Source organism: Saccostrea cucullata, unplaced genomic scaffold (genome assembly GCF_032062105.1).
Source record: "Saccostrea cucullata isolate Sc308-1 unplaced genomic scaffold, CSIRO_AGI_Scuc_v1 ctg145, whole genome shotgun sequence".
NCBI lineage: Eukaryota > Metazoa > Mollusca > Bivalvia > Ostreida > Ostreidae > Saccostrea > Saccostrea cuccullata.
The window spans coordinates 3,692-26,154 of record NW_026931856.1 but is presented as its reverse complement, the minus strand read 5'-3'; the positions used below and the strand labels follow the sequence as shown (position 1 = coordinate 26,154).

At 34.8% G+C, this 22,463-nt stretch overlaps 3 protein-coding genes across 5 annotated transcripts; all 3 read left to right on the top strand.

Annotated features, from left to right (window-relative positions):
- Positions 1–225: 225 nt before the first annotated feature.
- Positions 226–1,380, top strand: LOC134233719 (G-protein coupled receptor Mth-like). Its single transcript, XM_062715716.1, has one exon. The coding sequence runs from the start codon at positions 346–348 to the stop codon at positions 1,378–1,380; it is 1,035 nt and encodes a 344-aa protein (XP_062571700.1). The 5' UTR covers positions 226–345.
- A 2,056-nt stretch (positions 1,381–3,436) lies between these two features.
- On the top strand, positions 3,437–8,452 carry LOC134233689 (protein mono-ADP-ribosyltransferase PARP15-like). Of its 3 annotated transcripts, none has more exons than XM_062715671.1 (9): positions 3,437–3,546; positions 3,937–4,085; positions 4,419–4,749; positions 4,820–5,102; positions 5,226–5,314; positions 5,410–5,649; positions 5,802–6,032; positions 6,196–6,904; positions 7,112–8,452. In XM_062715671.1, exons 2-9 carry the CDS (start codon positions 3,949–3,951, stop codon positions 7,372–7,374), a joined length of 2,283 nt encoding a protein of 760 aa, XP_062571655.1. In that variant the 5' UTR covers positions 3,437–3,546; positions 3,937–3,948; the 3' UTR covers positions 7,375–8,452. The 3 variants fall into 3 exon arrangements, with proteins under 3 accessions (XP_062571655.1, XP_062571656.1, XP_062571657.1); XM_062715672.1 differs by having other exon boundaries at positions 6,196–6,900; positions 7,095–7,304; XM_062715673.1 differs by having other exon boundaries at positions 7,092–7,304.
- Positions 8,453–12,836: 4,384 nt separating this feature from the next.
- LOC134233728 (uncharacterized) lies at positions 12,837–22,244 on the top strand. The gene is made up of 10 exons (XM_062715723.1): positions 12,837–13,053; positions 13,508–13,596; positions 17,743–17,970; positions 18,604–18,825; positions 19,212–19,257; positions 19,343–19,638; positions 19,819–20,040; positions 20,150–20,299; positions 20,574–21,102; positions 21,893–22,244. Exons 1-10 carry the CDS (start codon positions 12,954–12,956, stop codon positions 22,159–22,161), a joined length of 2,151 nt encoding a protein of 716 aa, XP_062571707.1. The 5' UTR covers positions 12,837–12,953; the 3' UTR covers positions 22,162–22,244.
- Positions 22,245–22,463: the final 219 nt, after the last annotated feature.

Below are 22,463 nucleotides of genomic sequence, written 5' to 3'. Positions count from 1 at the left end.
TCGCTTCAACAGGCAATGTCAAAAGATAGTTACGTTTTCTGAATCACATCCAATAATATTAACTCTTTTCATGAAATTATACATTCGAAACCATCCCTTCAAAGTAACAGAACAAGTAGATCAAAAGCTCATTGAATACCGAATTTATGAAGCTAGTTTAAAAACAGAAACAATTGGGAACGTCTCTTTCGAATATTATGATGACGTAAAAGGGTGGTTTTTGAGAGTGTTTCTCCATTGCATTCATTTTGCAATAAGCGCTTTCAGTCACCAACTAAAATTGGCGAGGTAACTAGTCGTGACATTACAAAGCTTCTATTTTGTCCACAAATATCACTTTCAATAATGGATTTCTATTTCTCAAATGATGAGCTTCAAATTTTTGTACCAATTTTGAATAGAGCATTCTATCACAATCAGTTCTCTATAACTAAGGGCAGTGCAGTTCGGATTTGTGCCAGTGATTACATGTCTTATTATTCTCTTCCACCTTCTATTACACCTACTTTAAATTTGCTTCAAATCCTAACAATCATTTCAACAAGTGTTTCTCTTGTCTCGCTTGTTATAACCTTTACTATGTATTGCATTCTCAAAAATCTGCGTTCAATACCTGGACAAAATTTGATGTGTTTTGTATTTTCACTCTTTTTTGCACAGTTATTTACCCTTATTAAGAGCCCTTTCACTTATGATGACGTGGCTTGTACAACTGTTGGTATTTTGACGTATTACTTTTGGCTATCAACATTTACTTGTGCCACCTCTTCTTGTATCCACATGTTCCGAGTGTTTGCTTGTGATGCAAAGTTTAACAATACAAATCCCTGCAATCGTATCATCCTAGCTTACATCTTCTTCTCATATTTGACTCCTCTGGTACTCGTCTCTGTCACGATCGGATTTCAGGTGACTTTTTCTGCTTCGCACTTGACTGGGTTTGGAGGTACCGCATGTTTCATAGACGGTGGGAGAAAAAAATTATTAATTTTCATCATTCCAATTTCAGTCTTTTGCTTTGTGAACGTCATCTTGTTCTCCGTAACTTTTTCTAAAATTCAGAGATCTCCTAAAATTGAAAATGGTCCCTCTCGAAATTATCTCTCCATTTACTTAAAGCTGTTTCTCCTCACAGGACTGACTTGGATCTTTCAGATAATTGATGGACTTTTTGAAATATCTCCATTTTCTTACTTAGTGTCTATTCTTAATGGATCACAGGGGCTGTGCGTCATGATTTCATTTGTATTTAATGAAAGGGTCAGACGAATTGTTCAAGAAATGGTTGCACCCGATACATTTAGAAATAGAAAGTCAAATGTGAAGACCTCGTGTGGCACTGATGAAACACCCATGGAAACACCAGGTTTGGAGTCTTAGCTTCTTTCGAACAATTATGCAATGGCAGTGTTATTTCTACTTTGTGTCGTATATATATAGAATTAAATTGTTTACTTGTAACTAAATTATCCCCAAATAAAATCATGTTAACCAAAAATAATATGTGAACAGAAAAAAAATTCTCAAAAGTTCAGTTAAACAATGCAAATTTTAAATAGCAATCAAAGTCGATCAAGTGTCATAATTGAGTGGACATCCCTTGTGGACATGACCAAAAAAAATGTATTCTTGCTCCTTCTTTTCTTGTATATATTGATTCTATGACGTACAATTAATTACTGCAAAAGTTTGCAAATTCAAAGTTTCTTTTAATTCACATATTTCAATTATAAATGTAAAATTCATATATGTCATAATCTATTAATATAGCATCACTTTCAAACTTTGCATTTTTGTATTATAAGTACATGTATTTCGCCAATGTTGTATACCTCTCCACCACTCTGTTGTTGAAAAGTGAGTTGTATATATTTTTTAATTTAAAACATTTGTACTGCATATATTTTTATTTATGCTTTTTGATTGTTTATAAAATATTTTAGGTAAAAAAAAGTACGTTTGTTATTTTGTGTTCACCCAGGAAGAGAAAGAGGTTGAGGATTACCTAGCTATGGCTGTATATTGTAGTATATAAAAATAAATAGCATCCTGTAAAAATTTTACGATAATTTGATGTTAATATTTCAAAGGTATTTTTGTTAATTTCTTCTGGCAATTATTGAATTAAGGCTATGCATTTTTCTAAACTTGATCAGCCATTGTGCAACATGCAAACTCATTATTTAACCGTTCTTTAATCAGATTTGTATTTATTTTTCAGTACTTGTGTCTTTGTATTCAAATGTGATACTGGTTTATGCGTGTCAAGTGAAAAGTTTTAGATACATCACCATTTCAATACCTGGGAGCATCAAAAGATAGCCAAGAGCACTATTAAGTGTTCAGTGCTTAATATGTCAGAGGCGTAGTCACAAACTTAAAAGTGGGGGGGCTCAACTCCAGAAATTCTTTGAAAAAAAAAAAAAAAAACCAAACTTAAAAGTGGGGGGGCTCAGCTCCAGAAATTCTTTCACAAGCAAAAAAAAAAAAAAAAAAAAAAAAAGGGAAAGTTCCCCAAACTCGAAAATCCTATTTCGTGGGGGGGAGGGGGGGGGGGGGGGGGGGGGGTAGAGGCCAACTTTTTCAAAGGGAAGTTGCTTTGAAATCCATTCAATGAATATTTCCTATTGTAAAGGTAATGTTGGGGAAAATAGCTGTGATTTTGTTCTTCTTTTAAAAAGTGGGGGGGCACAGACATACTCTTGCCCCCCCACATCTGAAAGTGGGGGGGCTAGTGCCCCCGCTGCCCCCCCTGTGACTACGCCTATGTATGTTGGAAATATTTCTCTCTCCTCTTATTTGATGTTGAAAATTATATTTTTAGCATGTTCTTTGTTCCTCACATATTTAAAATAAACTTTTTTTTAAAAAAAACTTACACAAGTATTACATAAATTTTTTGCTTACTTAATGACCAGTCAAATATCTTTGACTTGAACTCGATCGGACCATGAAAATACATTTAAAACCTATATCTATTGTATTTAAGCTATTGGTGTTCGAGATACCGAAGTTCAGTTGTACCTTGTATATTATGTAAATTGATATACAATTAAACTTGTTATCTCAAATTCAATGAAACGTAGGAAAATCAAAATTCCAGAAATTGGAAGGTTCGAAGAATTAAGTATCGAGACTAAGATAAAATAAGAAACATGTGCAGAGAATCGTTGAAATATCCAACTTAATGTTAAAAGAAATATAGCTTTAATACTTGACTTTCTCAACAGCTGAAGCTAAATCGCCGCTAAATGAAAGAATTATATAATTAAGAGAGAGTGAATTTAAAACACAACGTCGTTACATCGGATCTGCCGTGGGACATATTTTTATTAATTAATTGTATGTGTGGGGAAATATGTTTATACTTGTTTACAGGTTATTTATAACATGTTTAAATACCTTAATTTCAACATTCTTTACCAGAAGATCGATTTAGTAGTAGATATTTTTAAATGCAAGTCGGAACTTCCCTTCGTGGAAATTTTCATCTACTTTTGGTTTAAATTTCCATCAACTTTTCATGCCAAGAGGAAGACTGACAAGGTAAATTGGAAGTATTTGTTATACGATCATATGTTTGTTGTTTTCTTTTTAAATTTTGATAACGAAAGTACATTTTTAAAATGTTATGTTAACATATACCTATCATATTTCTTTTTATCTAGAAATAACGAGAGTCAAAAAAGTCAGAAATAAACAGATTTTGTGATATAAAGTTTTGAACGTATTTCTTTTTACCTCTTATTATTTATCTGAAATGTCTGTTGAATAACACATTATTAGCTGCTAAAACTAAATATATCAGTAACTACATTGTAGTATTTGAAAGTTTTGGAGATCGAATATAGATTGATTGATTGTATATTGTTTAATCGAATAAAGAAGGAAAGACTGCAATTTGTCAAATAGTTTGTTTATTTCAAATTTTTCTAGTGAAATGATAAAATGGCGCGAAGAATAACCAGATCAGCATCGTCCGGAAATCTGCTAGAAGCAGACGACGGAAGCTCAAAAGCGCCACCTCTTGACGAGGATGATGACCTGAAGAGTAGTTTTCTCCCTGGCTTACTAGGGAGAAGGAAGTGAGTATTCAAATATGTGATAAGGTGTGATAACATTACCTTGTATTATTTAGATTTTCTATCTCATCTTTATGCTTTTTTGTAAAATATTTGAACCCTTCTCCCCTCCTACCGAACCCCCTCTGAAAAAAAGAACACTTGAAATATTTTACTTGAATTTCTGAAATTCAAGTAAAATATTAAATAAATTTGTTTAGACGAAAAACATTTATGAAATAGGATTCCCTTAACACCAAGAATTAAATGATTATGAAGGATCATATGAAAAAAAAGAACGTACATTGATTACTTTCGTGAATTTTCAGATGAGCGGATATTTCGTTTATATTACAGGAAAAGACTTCCATCTGAAAAGCCAAAGGATTGCCAAGCAAGGATTGGGCGAGTAAAAGTCACTTTGAAAAAAGGGTTAGTTTACGAAGAGGAGGTTGACGCAATCGTCAACAGTACTTCACAAACATTAACACTGGACGCGGGAAACGCCTCGCGAGCTATGTTACAAAAAGCCGGACGCTCTATTCAACAGGAATGCACGCGAAAATATCCGGACGGAATCAAGTTTGGAGAACTGGCAGAAACTGGAGGCGGAGAGTTGTACTGTGGATATATATTCCATGGATGTCTGAAGTATTGGAGAGCAGAAGAAAGTAATTCAGTGGAGCAGGTAGGTATACCAGAAAATGACATATTTAAATGTCCTTTGCATCCAAAGATTAAGATTGTTTTTTCTTCAGACTCTTACAGATTTTGTTACCAAGTGTCTTGAGAGGGGAGATCAATTGCAAATTAATTCGATCGCCATTCCTGCACTGGGCACAGGTTTTCTACAGTTTCCCGCTAAAGTCGTTGTTTGTCGTCTGCTTCAATGTGTAAAAGACTTTGAAATGAGACATAAATCAACGACTGTTTTGGATATACGCTTCGTTATATTCCCTAAGGATACCAAAACGTTTGAAGACTTCGAAAATGAATTCAATCGTTATTCGTATACTATATACCAAAAGCCAACTTTGCAAGGTAATTGTTTTGCACAAGATTCAATTATTAAATAAAATCTTTAATTGTTCATATCTTTGTTTAAATTTTTTTTTTCATCGTAAGAAAAGGAAAATCTCAATTTTTATGTATAAATATTCACAGGAGTTTTACCTTCCAAACCAAAAGATATTGAATATTCTCTTGAAAATCTGACGGTGAAGCTTGTCTCTGGATGTCTAGTGGAACAGAAGGTATTTTGCATTTCAATGCTGTAGATGACTGAAAATACCTCCTCTTAATTGTTTTACTCCGAATAAGATGACTGGCCTTAATCTTCATTTTCTAGGTTGATGTCATTGTTGAGGCCCTACCTCCATATAGAAAGCCTGGGTCCACCAGATCGTCTAGAGCTATCGTTAAGGCTGGTGGTCCCGGTATAGAAAGGGAATTCACCAAAGCGTTCCCGGTGGGAATAGACGTGGGTGATGTAGAATCTATCGGAGGTCATAATCTTCAAAACGTTAAAAATGTGTACTTCGGGGCCCTGCCAAGGTATGCTGTTAAGGAAGGGGATCAAAACCAGCAGGTAAGGTACTAGATGGCTTGCTTTATTTCGACTGTGCTCTTTTCATTTAACTTGCAGTCAGTTCCTCCTCTTTTCTATATTCCTAAATTTAAATACCCTGAGTGTGACAATCTTCAATACTGAGTATTATAAAACCTCTCTCATATTTACAGGCACTGGTATTAACGGTTCAACTTTCTTTGATGAAACTACAAGAAGATGGTTATAAAACCATTGCAATTCCAACACTTGGTGTTGGAGACTTAAAATTTCCTCCGAGGATATCGGCCATGAAAATCTTTTCTTCTATCAAAGAATACAGCACAGCCAACAAAGACTCAAAAATAGATACAGTTTATGTAGTAGTGGACATAAGAGATTCAGAGTTTCTAAATATATGGAAGGTACGCTGAAAAAACTTATAGGGGTTAAGACTAAAAATAAAAAAATAAATCATTTTTCCTACGTTCTATTGCACAACATATTAAATGTTACAAATAGAATAACGATGCAATAGTGTACTAGAAACACGATTTACTAAATATTATCCATTTCTTTTTTTTACAGGAATTTGAAAGAGAAATAAATAAGATAGCACCTCCAAAGATGAAAAATAAGGCCCCAATAATAATAGAACCAAAACCCAAACCTCCACCAGTTCGGGGATCACGTGACTGGTTCTCCATGATGTACGAGGAGGAGCTTTGTGTTCCGTCCTATTGGACTGATTATAAAGGAGGAGAAAAGATTAAGGTCTGTAAACGGCGGAACAGACGACATCCCTACAGCCTTGTCAACGTCGACCAGAATACAAAGGATCTGGTCGTTAACATCGTAGAGAAGACTTGGGAATCTCACAATGTAGGAAAGGGGGCCGATGCAAAGGGCTTGGATATGCTTTTCTACAACAATATTCGAATTACCAAAGTAGAACGTGTGGAGAATCTAGATTTATATGAGAGTTATGTTCAGGAAAGACAAAGGTTCTTTGACAAAGCAAGAGCCAGAGGCGGTCCATTTCCTTTAGGAACTCTTCCAAAATCATCCGGCGAAATCAAAACTACCTCTATTCTGAAATCAAACAAAACCAGCACTTCTTTTCTGTCGGACATTTATCCAGAAATCAATGAACATTACGTTTTTCACGGGACATTAGCAGAAACTTTAGATTCTGTTCTGACACAAGGATTAGATTGTAGAATGTCTAGAGGTACCGCTATGTTTGGACAGGGGGCATACGGTGCCGAGAGTTCAACAAAAGCTGATCAGTATGTAGGTAGGTACACGTAGCCCATTACGTTTCTTTTTCTCTATCGTTCGTCTTACACTCATTCCACATCCTGAATATGATTATTTTATAATTTTACCTTTTCCGCGTGTCTTTTGTTTATCTTTTGTCGAGTGACTTTTCTCTTAGTTGCATGATAAACATTGTTTGAAACACCAATGTTTAATTAATTTAGAAGTTTGGTATATTATGCAGACAAGAAAGAAAACAGAAAGAAAATTCCTCATCAGATGCTGCTAGTTCGCATGTGTTTGGGAGACGTATGTCTGTATGATTTCCCTGTAGCTCACAGACGAGCGCCATGTAAGAAGTGTAGAAAGGACAACTGCACTACTCACAAACCTAAAGACTTCTATGATTCTGTTGTTGGGGATGGGAAGTGGTTGTTCAGGGAATTCATTGTGTATGACAAGCGTCAGACATACCCTGAATATCTCATCACCTACGAACGTGCATAAAACTACACCATACTATTTTTTCAAACCTGAATGTGTTGACAAGAAATTGAAAATTACAACTGAGTCTGTTCATTTGAATGAAGCAAAATTTATTAAAAAATTTACATAAAAATAAATCAGTTGTGGCTTTTAGCTTCACATTCAGATATACCAAATAATGTCAACAATATTAAGTTGATTCCTTTCATATGTCAACTCGATGCACCCCTGTGAACCCGAAATGAAAAAAAAGCTACAGAGTATTCTGCTTTCCATATTTGGGTGTTTATATGACTAAGGATGAGCCCATCTTTAAAAATGGTTTGCCCTCTCCCGACAGACTGGCTAAAAGTGACCCAACTACAAACTTTGTTCAACTTTCAAGAACACGATATTTTTTCTGCTTAAGCCAACAGAATTCCCCCTACCTACCGACACAATTTTGGTGAGTCGGGAGCGAGCATTCAGACGCTTTTTATAGATGGCCTGTCAAAGGCCAAACAATAAATAAACCACCTGAGAGAAACATAAGAGACAGATCCTGTGGTGTCTTATGTCAAGCTGACTTGGATATATCTAACTGACATAATATGTCATATTATGAATGGGTGTAACCATTGCTAATTATATAATATACAGTCGAGGCCATCTTTAAAAAATAATGTTTGTCTGCCCTATCCCGACCCAAGGTAAAAAAAAATGGATTGGTAGATAGTTGCGTAAATCTACCTGGTCGGTAGGGAGAGGACCAACAACCAATTTGTTAGAGATGGTACGATATAAATAAAGGTATCAAGAGTAAGATCAATTTCTAAAAACCGAGGCAGTCTACTGACAGATGAACTGATGATGCAAGGATTTCATTACATATTTATTTATGTTCTTTTAGACCCCCATTTTAAAAACTTTTACTCTTATAGAAATGTTGCCATGAGATCGTGAAGGGTCGCAAATTTCACTTCAGAGTGCTGAATGCTTGGTGAAGAAGCAGTTGCTACTATTATTTTTTATTGACCTAGGTCAGTTTCGACTGGGGTTTGAAACCACTACCTTCCCGTCATGAAGCGAGCTCTTCAAAACCCCCTTTAAAGTCAATAATTCGTAATTATGTTCCCCAAACGAAGTTGGGGAACATATTGTTTTTACTCTGTTTCTTATTATTATTATTTTTCTTCTTGGGAAAATTTGGTCCGCGAATGATCTTGTAAAGTACACATCCGATTAAGGGGAAACCTTTTTAGGATTAGTAGGCATGTTATGTAGATTTGCGGAACGAAGGTCATTTTGCGCGCACGTGCTTGCAAGAGCGCGCACGTGCAACACGTGAATTAACCAATATACTTGAAATTGCCGTAACTTTTACATTTTTTGATGTAATGCTTTGATATTTAGAATATATAGACATATTATAAATGTAGATAAGATGACATTGTCAACATGCCATTTTGCGCGCACGTGCAACACGTGAAATGAACAATATAATGGATATAGCCGTAACTTTTCTATTTTTTTATGAAATCTTTTGAAATTTATAATGTAAGGATATATTAGTAGCGTAAACAAGATGACATGATCAAAAAAGCAAGATCTCACGCGCATGCACGTGCGCTTCGCTCTGATTGGCTGAAACTAAAGTCTCTATATCTTGAATTCTTGTTTTTTGAACATAGCCATACATTAAGATATCCTACAATATGATATATAGCAATTATCATGAAAACACGTGCATGCACGTGTGCTGCAATCTGATTGGCTTAAATTTTAAATAGCTATAACTCCTTTGGTTTTCAACCAAACAGGATGGAATTTGGAACATAGATAGATATAAGGAACTTCTACACGACGGTATGGTAACAATGCACATGCATACACATGCGTGTACGTTCGCTGTAATCTGATTGGCGGAAACTTTAAATAGCTATAACTCCCTTGGTTTTCAACCAAACGTGGTGAGATTTAGAACATAGATAGATGTAATGGACTTCTACAAGAAGGTATGGTCATCATGCTCATGTATGCACGTGCGTGCACGTAAAATCGGTAAAATCAAAAATACACTTGAATGAGCGTTTTTTTTTTTTTATACTTTTGGATTAAATACTTTAATATTTAGCGCATTAAAAAATATAGATTGTGTAGACAATATGATATGGTCATTACGCACATGCATTCACATGCGCAAGTGTGCAATGATAAAATTTGAATGAACATGGTACGCTTCTGGGTAAAAGTTCTTAAAGTCTCAAATGCATAGAGTTTGTCTTATTTAATTACGCTTACAGGGAATGTGACTATAAAAGGGAGTAGGGGAGCGTTTGGGGAACATCTGTAACGGTCCCCGTTACAATTAGCACTAGTTATGTTCCCCAAACGAAGTTGGGGAACATATTGTTTTTACTCTGTTTCTTATTATTATTATTATTATTATTATTATTCTTTTTTCTTCTTATTTCTTCTCCGGTACTTTTTTGTCCAGAAGTGTTCTCAGAAACTGTTCACCCAACTGAGCTAAAACCTTTTTAGGGTTAATAGGTGTGTTGTGTAGATGTGCTGAACGAAGGTCATTTTGCACGCATACGCCTGCACGTGCGGGCGCGTGATTTGAGTGAAATGACTGATATACTTAATATAGCTATAACTTTTACATTTTTCAATGAAATGATTTGAAACTCATTATATTAGCAAACATTAATAGTGTTGATAATGTGACACTGTCAAATAAGCACCAACTCACGCGCATGCACGTGCGCTTCGCTCTGATTGGCTGAAACAAAAATCTCAATATCTTTCCTGTTTTTTGACGAAATGCTATGAAATTTGAAATATTGGCATACTTTACGTTGCGCTACAACATGATATACAACAATTGCCATGAAAACACGCGCATGCACGTGTGCTGCAATCTGATTGGTTCAAACTTAAAATGGCTATAACTCCCTTGTTTTTCAACCAAACGGGATGGGATTTAGAACATAGACAGACATAATAGACTCCCACAAGAAGGTATGGTCGACGTGCACATGCAAGCACGTGCGTGCACGTGCGCTTTGCTCTGATTGGCTGAAAGAAAAATCTCAATATCTTCTTTTGTTCTTTAACTAAATGCTTTGAAATTTAAAACATCGTCATACATTAGGATGTCCTGCAATATGATATACAAAAAAATTCAAGAAAACACGCACATGCACGTGTGCTGCAATCTGATTGGATGAAACTTTAAATGACTATATCTCCTTTGTTTTTTGACGAAATACTTTGAAATTTAAAATATAGTCATTCATTAGGATATCCTACAATGCGATATAGAAAAAATATCATGAAATCACGCGCATGCATGTGTGCTGCAATCTGATTGGCTGAAACTTGAAATACCTATAACTTCCTTGTTTTTCAACCAAACAGGATGGGATTCAGAACACAGATAAATATTAGACTCCCACAAGAAGGTATGGTGATCATGCACGTGCACGCAGGTGCGTGCATTTGGAACGAGAGAAATAAGAAATACACTTGAATGAGTGATTTTTATTACTTTTGGACTGAATGCTTTAATATATAGTATATTAAAATATATAGATAGTGTAGACATGAGGATATGGTCTTAACGCACATGCATTCACAAGCGATTGGGTGCAATGCTAAAATTTGAATATAATTGGTATCCTTCTGGGAAAACGTTGTTAAAGTAGAAAATGCACTGAATTGTCTATTTTAATGAAGCTTACAGGGAATATGGCATCAAAAGGGAGTTGGGGAGCGTTTGGGGAACATCTGTAACGGTTCCCGTTACAATTAGCACTAGTTATATGGATGTTATTATGACCTTGTCAGCAAATGTGCCCTTTCATAGGGTAGTATTCTGACTTACATAGAAAAGCTTACTTAGAAAGTCCTGTGTACCTGATCAGTACGTACGACTCAGGACGGGTGTACAGGAGACGCATCTGATCCTTCTGGAATTCCCGAGGGTCTGTTCCTATTACAGGTTTGTATAGTTTGCAATTTTTTCGATCTATCACGTTTCGTTATCTTTACCCTTTTTCATTACATTGCGTAATAGTGTTTGAACAAGGAAATTGTCATGATTTTTGAATAAAATCAATATGAACGTAATGTATGATGCTTATTCTCTGTTAAAATATTTAAAGTACAAAGAAGCCGTATATTAGGTCAAATTGTGGTGAGCGAATTCCAAAAATACAATGTTGACATACTGAGTGTCTTAAAAGATTTTTTTCTTCCATTAGAAGATTGCTTTCGCTTAATATAAAAATTTCATTCCCATGTATATTCTTATTTTTGAAGATTATATTCAATAAATTCAAAGCTTACTCAATTATTTCTCGCTTACAAATACCTAATGACCATCTTGTCAAAATGATAAATCCTTAAAATTTTATTTGGAAATTTATTGTACGTATTTGGTTGACATGTCATAGGCTTTATACATGTATATATAATTTCAATTATATATAACAGGTGGTTTTTTTTGTATTGTATCTACCTGGTATGTTTTGGCTGGGTGAATATTGAAATTTGAACATTATAAATGTTGTCCTATCGATGTGAAGTCGGAGTTTTCTTTTTAGGTAATACTTGGTGGTTCAAAGGTGACTTTTTCTACTGCAGCCAAAACACCTCGTTTGTTTTATCAATGACCTTTATTTATCAATTTCTTCATAAGTATGTAACCTTGATTTTATTCAAAGATACCACAGAGTCGATCACATTTGTTTGATATATGGAGGTTTTAGGAGTTATATTTACATTTGCAAATGTTTTCCTTTACATAACACTACTGAAGGCAAGCGTTTTTATAACTGTGTAAATACAGGTTTGGGGTCAAGAGGTCATAGATGTGCGTTTGGATAAACGTTCCACGTAATTTCTCTGTGACGTCATAAAGGGTCGACGCGCGTTTAGTGGATTACATACATGCCGTTGGGTTTGAAAAATTAACGCATTTCACACGTTAAAAGTAACAATCAGGCAAATATAAAGTATGAATAAGTCACAAATGTAAATATAAGTAATAAGGTATCATTTTTTGAGTTTTATTGAGATGTAAAACGGGTTGACACATGATCAAATCTTCCATAAAGCCCTTCGGGCTTTATGGGATTTGATCACGTGACCAACCCGTTTTACATCTCAATAAAACTCAAAAAATGATACCTTATTTCTTAAATATTGCACTATCATCATCATATGGCGTCCAGGTCTCCAATGTTATTCTGTGCTCTAGATTATGCCCTGAGTATACAGGTACATCTTATTTACGTTGTAAACCGGTGCAGGCTACCGGGTACTGACAAATAAGTAAATGCTTCAGGGTTTTAGCAATTTCTTTCAAAGTTAAGTTTTAAGTGAATAATTCTCGAGATGTACGTTAAGCATCACACAAAAACGAGCACGTGTCTGAAGTGTAAAATATATAGTTGTTCAGAAACAGAGATTCCTTCCTCAAATACATTTACAATGTATGGAGATAGGGATTAGGTCAAGGAAGGAAGACATATAATATCATTTCTATATTCATTTTTAATCATACTTTCAGTTTTATTATAAAGATTTGAAATACTGATCCTGAAAGACACGATATGTATCGTCAAACATGGTCGTACCGGATGCCATCTCCCTTTTACCTCCCACAGTTCCCCATGGATTACGTCCCTTATCTACGTCACCTTATTAAGAAAGGTAAGAATTAATTAAAGGTAGGAAAAGTAACAAGTAACTATTGCTGTGTCTTCATTTATATCTCTAAATTCTGTTTCTACAAAGATGCTTCAAAATGTTTTCCTTTAGTGTCTGAAGGTTGAAAATTAGTTGCTAAAGCTTCTAATATAATTTTAACATATATTATTATTTCTTTGGTAAGAGGCTAGTTTTGAAACTTTACTGCAGAATTACGAAAGAAATAAATAAAATTATAAAACTGCCTTTTCAGTATTTTTAAAACTTGTTTCCTTTTAATGTTTGGTTTGGTTTTGAGTCGAGGTGATTAGTATAGACTGATTTACTGCATTTCTTCTTGCAGTACTTAGCGTTGAATTTGATTTAACTGATATAATGGAAATTGTTTTGCGCCAAAGGCTCTTAAAAACAGCAAAATGCAATACGTTTACAGTATTTACTTATTGGTTCAATTTAGATCGTCTTGACAAGACAGAGGAGGTGGTAAGAATTCTGTGCAAAGACATAACATTCGCTGTCTTCAGAGGCGCATTACAAAGGGAAAACGTATGTAGCCTTTTTTAACCAGCGAGAGCAAATTCCTTTTCAAAAAACATGTATGATTGAGTGTTCGCGTCTTGCATTGAATTTCATATCGTCCCAGTAAATGTTCAAACAAGCATCTTTTTTTACTCCTCACTAAGATATTAACAGTAGTGAAGGAGAAACCTCAAGATTACTGTGCAACAATGTATTCAAGAAGTTGTGTAAATCAGATGTGGATACTAAAAAATTCGAAAGAACTTTTTGGACAATTTGAAATCACAATATTTTACCAAAATCAACAGCTTAAAAACTCACGATTTTTCAACTTTATGCACAACCATTTTCCACGATAAATTAAAGTGCAGGCTTTTTGATATCATTAACAGCTGCTTTTTCGGTAAAACTGGAACTCGTAAATTTATTTACCTGGTCATTGGTCATTTGCAAAATTATTTTGTTAAAACACATTCTGATAGCACACACAAGTACTCCGAGGTTGACAAGAACAAGATGCTTGAGTTTCTGATTGACAATATCTATGTTGCTTTTGGAGACCAGGCCTTTCAACAATCTATTGGAATTCCCATGGGTACTAATTAGATAAAAGCAGACCTATTTTTGTATTCACATGAAGCAGAATTTATGCAAAATCTTATGCGTGAAAAGAAAAAAAATTGCTGTGGCCTTCAACTTGACACTTAGATAAGTGTATCAACGACGGATTTCAATTAACAACGGTAATTTCCATTCCTATGTCGATCAATGTCTCCTGGTGAGCTTGAGATAAAAGATACCTCAGAGTCTGACACATGTGTTTTATACTTGGATATATGAAAAAGACGTTAATGCTAATCAAACAACAAAGCTCTATGATAAACATGTTGACTATAACTTTTCTATCGTCAACTTCCCTTACTTATGCTGCAATATACCTTCATCACCTGCATACGGAGTTTATATATCTTAGTTGATTCGATACGCAAGAGCATGCTCTACGTATGAACAATTTCTAAAACGAGGTAAATTATTGAAAAACAAGTTGATGGAACAAGAGTATCAGCAGTCTCGTTAAAAGTCATCATTTCGTAAGTTCTATGGTCGATACATTGACCTTCTCAGCAAATACAATTTATCATTGAGTCAAATGCTTATTGACGTTTTTCATCTTTTAAATTGTTAGTCCATTATTTTTACACTGAATTGAAGACGGACTTTTCGATTATTTCCCGATAATGACAAGGAGCACACGATGGGTGTGACCTGTCAGCAGGGGATGCTCACTCCTCCATGACACCTGATCCCACCTCTGATATTTTGGAGGTCTGTGTTTGCTCTGCTCCTATTTTGTATTGTTCTACGGACTTTTATATTGAATACTGTTCGTTATCTCCATATCCTTCATAGTCTCCATTTATTGATTGATTAGAGTAAAAAATTGAATTTGCCTTCAGTATTAAGGGGTCATCTGAAATACGCAGTTTATACAGATCATGATTTTAACGTTTCTCTACGACGCACGAAGGTTGTCCATATAGTTCGTGGACACCATTTCTTAAGATGAACGATCTTTTTAATATATTCATTGTATACTAAAATATCTGTCATGAAAACAGTTAAAATAGTTTGATTTTCAAAACAAATTTACTAAAGCATGATCCATATTAAAATATTACACATTTTAAGGAAATCATAACATTTGTTATTTGTCCATACGATATATCCTGGTGAGCTTGAAATAAAAGATACCACAAAATCTAACACATCTGTTTCATACTTGAATATTTTACATGAAAGAGACGTTGATGGAAATGCAACAATCAAACTCTATGATAAACGTGATGACTTGAACTTAAAAGTCGTTCATTTCCCTTACATGTACTTATGTAGCAATATTTACATTTCCAGTGTCTTTGTCCGAGATAAAATTACAAATTGTAAATGTACTTTATTTCCTATTATGCTCTACGTATGTACAATTTTTAAATAATTCTAATATTATACAAGATTATATGCCCTTTTCAATTATTTTAGTGAAATTGGCATAAGCTGCATTAAAGCCGGTAAAATTCTTTCAAATTAGCAGTCGGGGTTTTCATGAGAATCGTGATGTATACTTGTAAATCTACTAGAGACTTACTTCCTATATGGCCTTGAGGAATCAGAACTCTAGCCATGCATCCCAATGAAAGCGAATTTCAGAATTAAGGGGTTGTGCTAATTTTAAGGCAACTCAGTGTCAGTAACGCGTACTTTAAGTAGATTTGACAGGAAAAAAAGTTCGACTCGCCCGTTACAAAGGAAATCGACAAAATTGTAACATTATCCAAAAATTACATAACAGCACCAAATAAAATTGAGGAATCTTTAACACTAGGCAAATCCGACGAAGAATGCATTAAGCCGTTTTCTATATTGCCGGAACACCACGGATACCGGTAATCATTTTATACCCGCACTCTCTATGGCGACTTGGGATATAAAATTGTTCTTCTGCTCCGTCCGTCGGTCTATCTGTTACACATCTTCTTCCAACAACGACTCTTACATTCAAGCACCTTTTAAAATATCATTAATGGAGCTATGAACATCTGCAATAGATTTTTAAAATTTTAATTTTTACTCTGGGGCCAAATTTACTAGTGTGTAAAAAGAACCATTATCCCCCCCGCTTGAAAAGCGAGAGGTTATATACTAATCGGTATGTCCGTCCGTCTGTCTGTTCGTCTGTTAAAGGTACTTGGACACAGATTTGAAGTTAATTTTTTCTCTATAATATTACGACTTATATATTTTAATAGCATTTCACACAAAAATTAATTAAAAATCTTATTTCATTTCTAAGTTATTAAAATTTTTATTTTTTTTGGCGGGTTTATTGACACGTCCTTGCACTTTCACAAATTTTAACTTTATTCTTAATCCTATGGAAAAATGGCAATCTTGTTGTGTATTCATGAAAAATATTAATACTATAATCCAGAAAATTCAGAGTAGGTCTACATGTTCGAAAGCAAAACAAACACACAATATATTGTCAGTCCATGTAGTTGTGGTGAGCAGACTTTGGCGTTTAAACGCACCCGGTGAATCGTAAACATTAAACAATAACAGACTCTTGCCTTGTTTACAAAAACTGTGTACATAACACGAGTGTGCTCGATTTGCTAAACTCTGTACACAACGGAATGACGATACTTGTGAAAGAGTTTTGCTTTCTAACATTTTTACTCTGAATAAAATTATTTTTCTGGATTTAAGTTTTAATATTTCTCAATAATACACAACAAGATTGCCACTTTTCCTAAAGATTATGAATAAAGTTAAAATTTGTGAAAGTGCAAGATGTGTCAATCAAACCCGCCAAAAAATTAAAAGTTTTAATATCTTTTTAATGAATTAAGATTTTTAAATAATTTTTGTGTGAAATGCTATTAAAATATATAATTCGTGATATTATACAGAAAAAATTAACTTCAAATCTGTGTCCAAGTACCTTTAAGCTTTGTGGTACCCATCTCTTATCCGCAACTCCTCTCATACCACTGAATGAAATTTAATGAAACTTTCACAAAATCTTTATCATATATTGCCATTGTGCACCTCCTAGTTTACCTTTTGATCCGTCACATATTTTGAGTTTTCCACAGCAAAAACATTTTATTCATATGAGAGTATCATTTAGTGAGTTCATCGCTCACAGTACCTCTAGTTTGGAATGTGCTTAATGGGAGGAAATCCTCTAATCATGCAATAAGATTTTGAGGTTTTTCGCCCTTGCGAAAAAAGCCTGGTTCCTCTTACAATTTTTCCAGTTACCAAATCATCTTTTGGATATCAATGGTGGGTTCGGGAATTTCTGTATTCAACATGTGGGCGTTCGGGCTGATTCCCTGAACTCCTTTTACTATATTTACAGTACTTAGCCATTTCATTTTTTTTCCATCATTGGAGCGATACGGGTGAAATATTGACGCTTTTCTCTTTATTATTTAGTTACAAGAATTTCTGTAACATTATTTGCAACTTATCCTTTGAATGATTTGTTAAATTGGGTTTAATGGTTTTAGAGCATAGGTCTGTATATCTCAAGAGTTTCTCTTTAGAGGATTCCAAATAAAAACCTTTCATGTAATTTTTACTTACTAGTATTTTTTCTGTTCGTGTTAGGTTGACGTGATAGTAAACAGCACGTCAGAAAACCTGAAACTAACATTCGGACAGTGTTCCAGGGCACTATTAGACGCAGCAGGACGAGATATTCAAGATGAGTGTGCTGAAAAATATCCGAAAGGAGTCGGAAAGGGCGATGTAGCAGTCACAGGTCCAGGAAGACTTAAGTGCAAAATCATTTGTCACGGCTCCCTTGCAAGATACGGAGATAGTCTTGCAGAAGAGGTTAGTTTTTATGCCTCTGTAATCGGAGATTATTCAGGGGACTATAGTTTTTGCACTATCTTTCCGTTTGTTTTTCTATTTGTTCGTTAATCTGTTTGTTTGTCCGCAGAATTTTTTTCCTTGCCCATAACTTTTGAGTGTGTGGATCTATGGATTTTATATTTCACAGGTGTATTCCTTTTGACAAGACCTTTCATTTTTCTACTTCCAAATTTGACCTCTTCATCCTAGAGTTTGGCTAACTTTATCCAAATTACAAGACTTTAATCTTGGCCAAACCTTTGAACAGTTGGTGCTAGGGCTTTCATAGCTCACATTTGTATTCATTGTGACTAGACCTTTCAATGGTTATAAATATTTTTGACATTGACCATAGAGTTTGTCCAATTTTTTAAACAATTTTACCTTGGTCATAACTAGAGCTATAGAGTTTTCACAGGTTTACTCCTTATGACAAGTCCTCCTTTTGGATGCCCACAATTTTGACCTCGGAATTTGACTTGCATATGAGAAAGTTCAACCCTCGCTACAAGCTGCCATACAAGGACATCAGTATACATTGTTATCATTTCATAAACACATTGTTTTTCTTTATGGCAACATAGTGATGATATTCTGTCTTCTTTTTGGTAGGTACATATGCAGTTTATTTCTAACTGCCTGGCAGAGCTGGATAGACAAGGATTCTCCACTATAGCTCTCCCAGCTCTGACTACGGGATTCCTGAAGTTCCCCAGGGATCTGGCGGCAAGAAACGCGTGCCGTGCCGTGGAGAAATATAAAGACGAAAATCCCGAAACAACACTTAAAGAGGTCCACTTTGTCATACACCACAGCGACGAAGAAACCATTCAAGTAATCAGTTCTTATTGCGAGATATTTACTGTTTTACAAAATCTTGCGAAGATAAGAATCTATACATACATTTATAACTGCCTTAGAAAAAAAAAATTCACGTTTTTATTGCATGTTTGTATTCACTAACATCACATTACCTGTATCAGCTTCTAGGGCTGATGTGCAACCTGCAGGGCTGATATGAAATTCAAAGGGCTTTTTTTATGATCGATTAGTTTTTCTCTTGATTTCACGCAATCTTGTGACGTCAACCGACTTTCATATCGCCACATTATGGTTTCTGAATCCATAGCATCCCTCTCTGAAAGTAATGACGCAATATACACAGACTCGGGCTTATTCATAAAAAGGTACTATTAATTTCTAATGTTTTTACTTTATAGGCATTTGCAGATGCTGTTAAAACATTGGGTCTTGACCAGCAAGAAGGTACTCTTTTTTTCTTAACTTGTCTTTGATATACAATACCGGGTAATGGTTTTAACCTGTATTTAAAAAATATATAAATAAACAGCCACAGAAATCCTTAGAAGAGTATGCAGCTGTAAAATAGGGGAAATTTCAATCCTGGTGAAAGCTGGCATAGATGAAGATGAAAAAGCTAAATTCAACATGGTGGTCAACTTTGTTGGATCAGCTTCACTTGATGTTACCACTCGCACCAAACATGTTGAAAATGATATTCACCATCTCTCCTTGATGACAGACGGGGATATGGAAATTGTTTATTCCAAACAATTCGATAAAAATAAAATTTATCATACCTATGTGTTACAATACAGAAAAAACGATCCACATTTTATAAGGAAGGTGAGACGACGTTCTAACAATATGCGTCTTAAATTTTCTTTCCTCTTTCACTGATTCTTGTGTTTTTATCCTTCATAGAACTGATTACTTACATTGTGTAAACATGAAAATAAACTGAACAGCTTTCAAAACAATATTTTCGAATCATATATTTTTTTAAATTATTTTTTTTGATGCTAGGATATTGGTGAGGCAGTGTTTAATTGTTTGACGGAAGCGAATAGGGCAAAGATAAGTTCCATTGTCTTCATGCTGCACAAGTCCAAATATAATGCACCGCCAAAGATTGTGTCAAATGCGATATTTGGAGCACTGAATGACTTTTTAAGCTTTCAAAAGACTACTATGAATTTGACAGTGGTTGTACCAGAAACTGATGGACGATACTCAGAAATAGCTAAAGTAAGTTTACCATGGTTTGTCACACCCACACATAAACACATACACAAAGACAGAGAGAGAGAGAGGGGGTGGGAGAGATAAACACTGAAATTCTAATAACGTTTTACAGGCAATGAGAGGAGAATGCAAAAAATTCCAGAGAGCTTCAGCTACCCCTGTGATACTCGAGTTTTGTCGTGAATTGTCCCTCAAAGAACCTCAACTACCGGAATACTGGACAACAGTTACAGCCCGCAGAACCATCAAGGATGTCAACAAAGTATAATTAACCGCTTCTATCTACATGGGAAAAAAATAAGGGAAATCACCATAAATTAATTCAATTCAGTTTAATATAACGTAATGTCAAGCTTGAAAAAAAAAAGATATAAGAATTAAGAAAGGTATTTTTGTATGAAAGGGATAGATAAATTAGGCGATGGGTAGACGAAATTAAGAAAGGGAGAAGAAAACCTTATCTGTCATTTCATATCATTTCCTAATTTTTATGGCTTTTTGATGAATGAAATTTTTTGTTGCTGTATTCATTACAGTCATGGTATACGTGGTTAATAGAAATGAAGTTGAATCTCTACGCCAGACTGGTTGACGTCGATGCAGCGACACGACAAACTATAGAGAAACTGGTTTTATCCACGTGGGTACCACAGATGGTTGGACATGGAAGAGACGCCGAGGGACTGGCGGACCTCAACTACTCTAGTATAAAGGTTTTAAAAGTGGAGAGGCTCGAAAACATTTGTTTGTACGAAAAATATTCATATTTTCGGGCATACCTTTTTCAGAAGGCAGGAAGAAATGGAGTTTTCAAACAACTGAGTGAACTTTCACCAAGTATGATAAATGTACTCACCTCGGAAATAATGGGTAGGGATCCAGTCCTGAGAAGCGATCAGTACCCAGAAGAGGCTAATGAACACTTTCTTTTTCATGGAACAAAAACCGAAACGTACAAAAATATTCTTTTGAATGGTTTAGATATTAGCATGTCTGATAATAAAGGCATGTTTGGTCAAGGGGTGTATCTTGCCGAGAGTCCAACGAAGGCAGACCAGTACACAGGTACATAACAGTAAAGAAATGGCAAATCTTTAATTAAAGAAATAAAGTATTTTCGTAAATTCAACAAAGGTTTTATAATTTTTTTCAAAGGTTTATATTTTCAAATTAATTTTGTATGAAATGAGTACTAGCATAAAACGTTCTGTAATCAAGCTCCAAAGTACACATTGGAAGCAAATAAAGCAAACATTAGAGATGGGATCAGGTGCAATAGAGGAATGAACACCCCTGTTGTCCGCCGTGGGCTCAATAACTTGGCCAATTAAAGGGGAAAATCCGAAGACAATGAAGTGTGGAAATAACGGCCTTACAATTTGTATGAAAAACGTCAGTCATTTGAAAAAGTAATGGCAGTTGTTTCATGAAAAACGTCAGTCATACGAAAAAGTAATGGCAGTTGTTTCAAAAGTTGCTATATATATGGCCTAATAAAGTATATTGCTTGGGAAAATCAGTTGAATATTGTTTAAATGCATCACTTAATTTTCTCTATTATGGTGCGCTTTGGGGTTTTACTAGTTCTTTTATCTACTCAAAACAGATTTACCCATATTTTTCTCGAACACTTCCAAACTGTTATAGGCTTCGAAGCTTAAACTGAGATAGACTTAAAATCAATAAAGCTTGAAAAAGAATTATAATAAAGTTTTTTTCTGTTTGCATTTGAATGTCACACAAACCTGAAAATTTTTAAACTCATGTGCGATTCAAGCAGTATCAAAATTTTGCTTAAGTCTATTCTCGGTTTACGGCCTTGGAGCCAGAATTCTAAGTAGAGATCTGATTTCAGATCACAAAGATGACAGAACGAAAGGCGAGAAGAAAATGTTTCTGGTGAGATCTTGCCTTGGTAGAATACATGTAGCAAGGCATCCCAAACCAAATCTCCGAAGACCTCCCTGCTTCCAGTCCGGCTGCGAGTCCGATTCCTGTGCACATTCCGAGATTCAGCGCTGTGATAGTGTGGTCGGCGATGGAGCCTGGATATTCCGAGAGTTTGTGACGTATAATCGCTATCAGAACTATCCGGAATACCTCATCACTTATGTTAGAGTGTAATACAGTGTACATCGTTTTTGTTGGTTTAATTTATAGTTTTTGTTCTTGTTTATAAACACCAATAAGAGACTGATAAATGTACAAGTTTAAGAAATTGTATATATAATCCGACTATAAATAAAGTTACTTTTATTCATTACTACAATTTTAATAGAATTTTATGCCATGTTACTTTTTTTAAAATTTTATTTAATCATAAATACAGTGAAATATGTCAGTAGTGTTTTCAGATTAGTGTTTGAAGGTCATTTGAAAATTACCGGCTTTTATATTTAGATAGAAGTAGTTGTATAGGAAATACC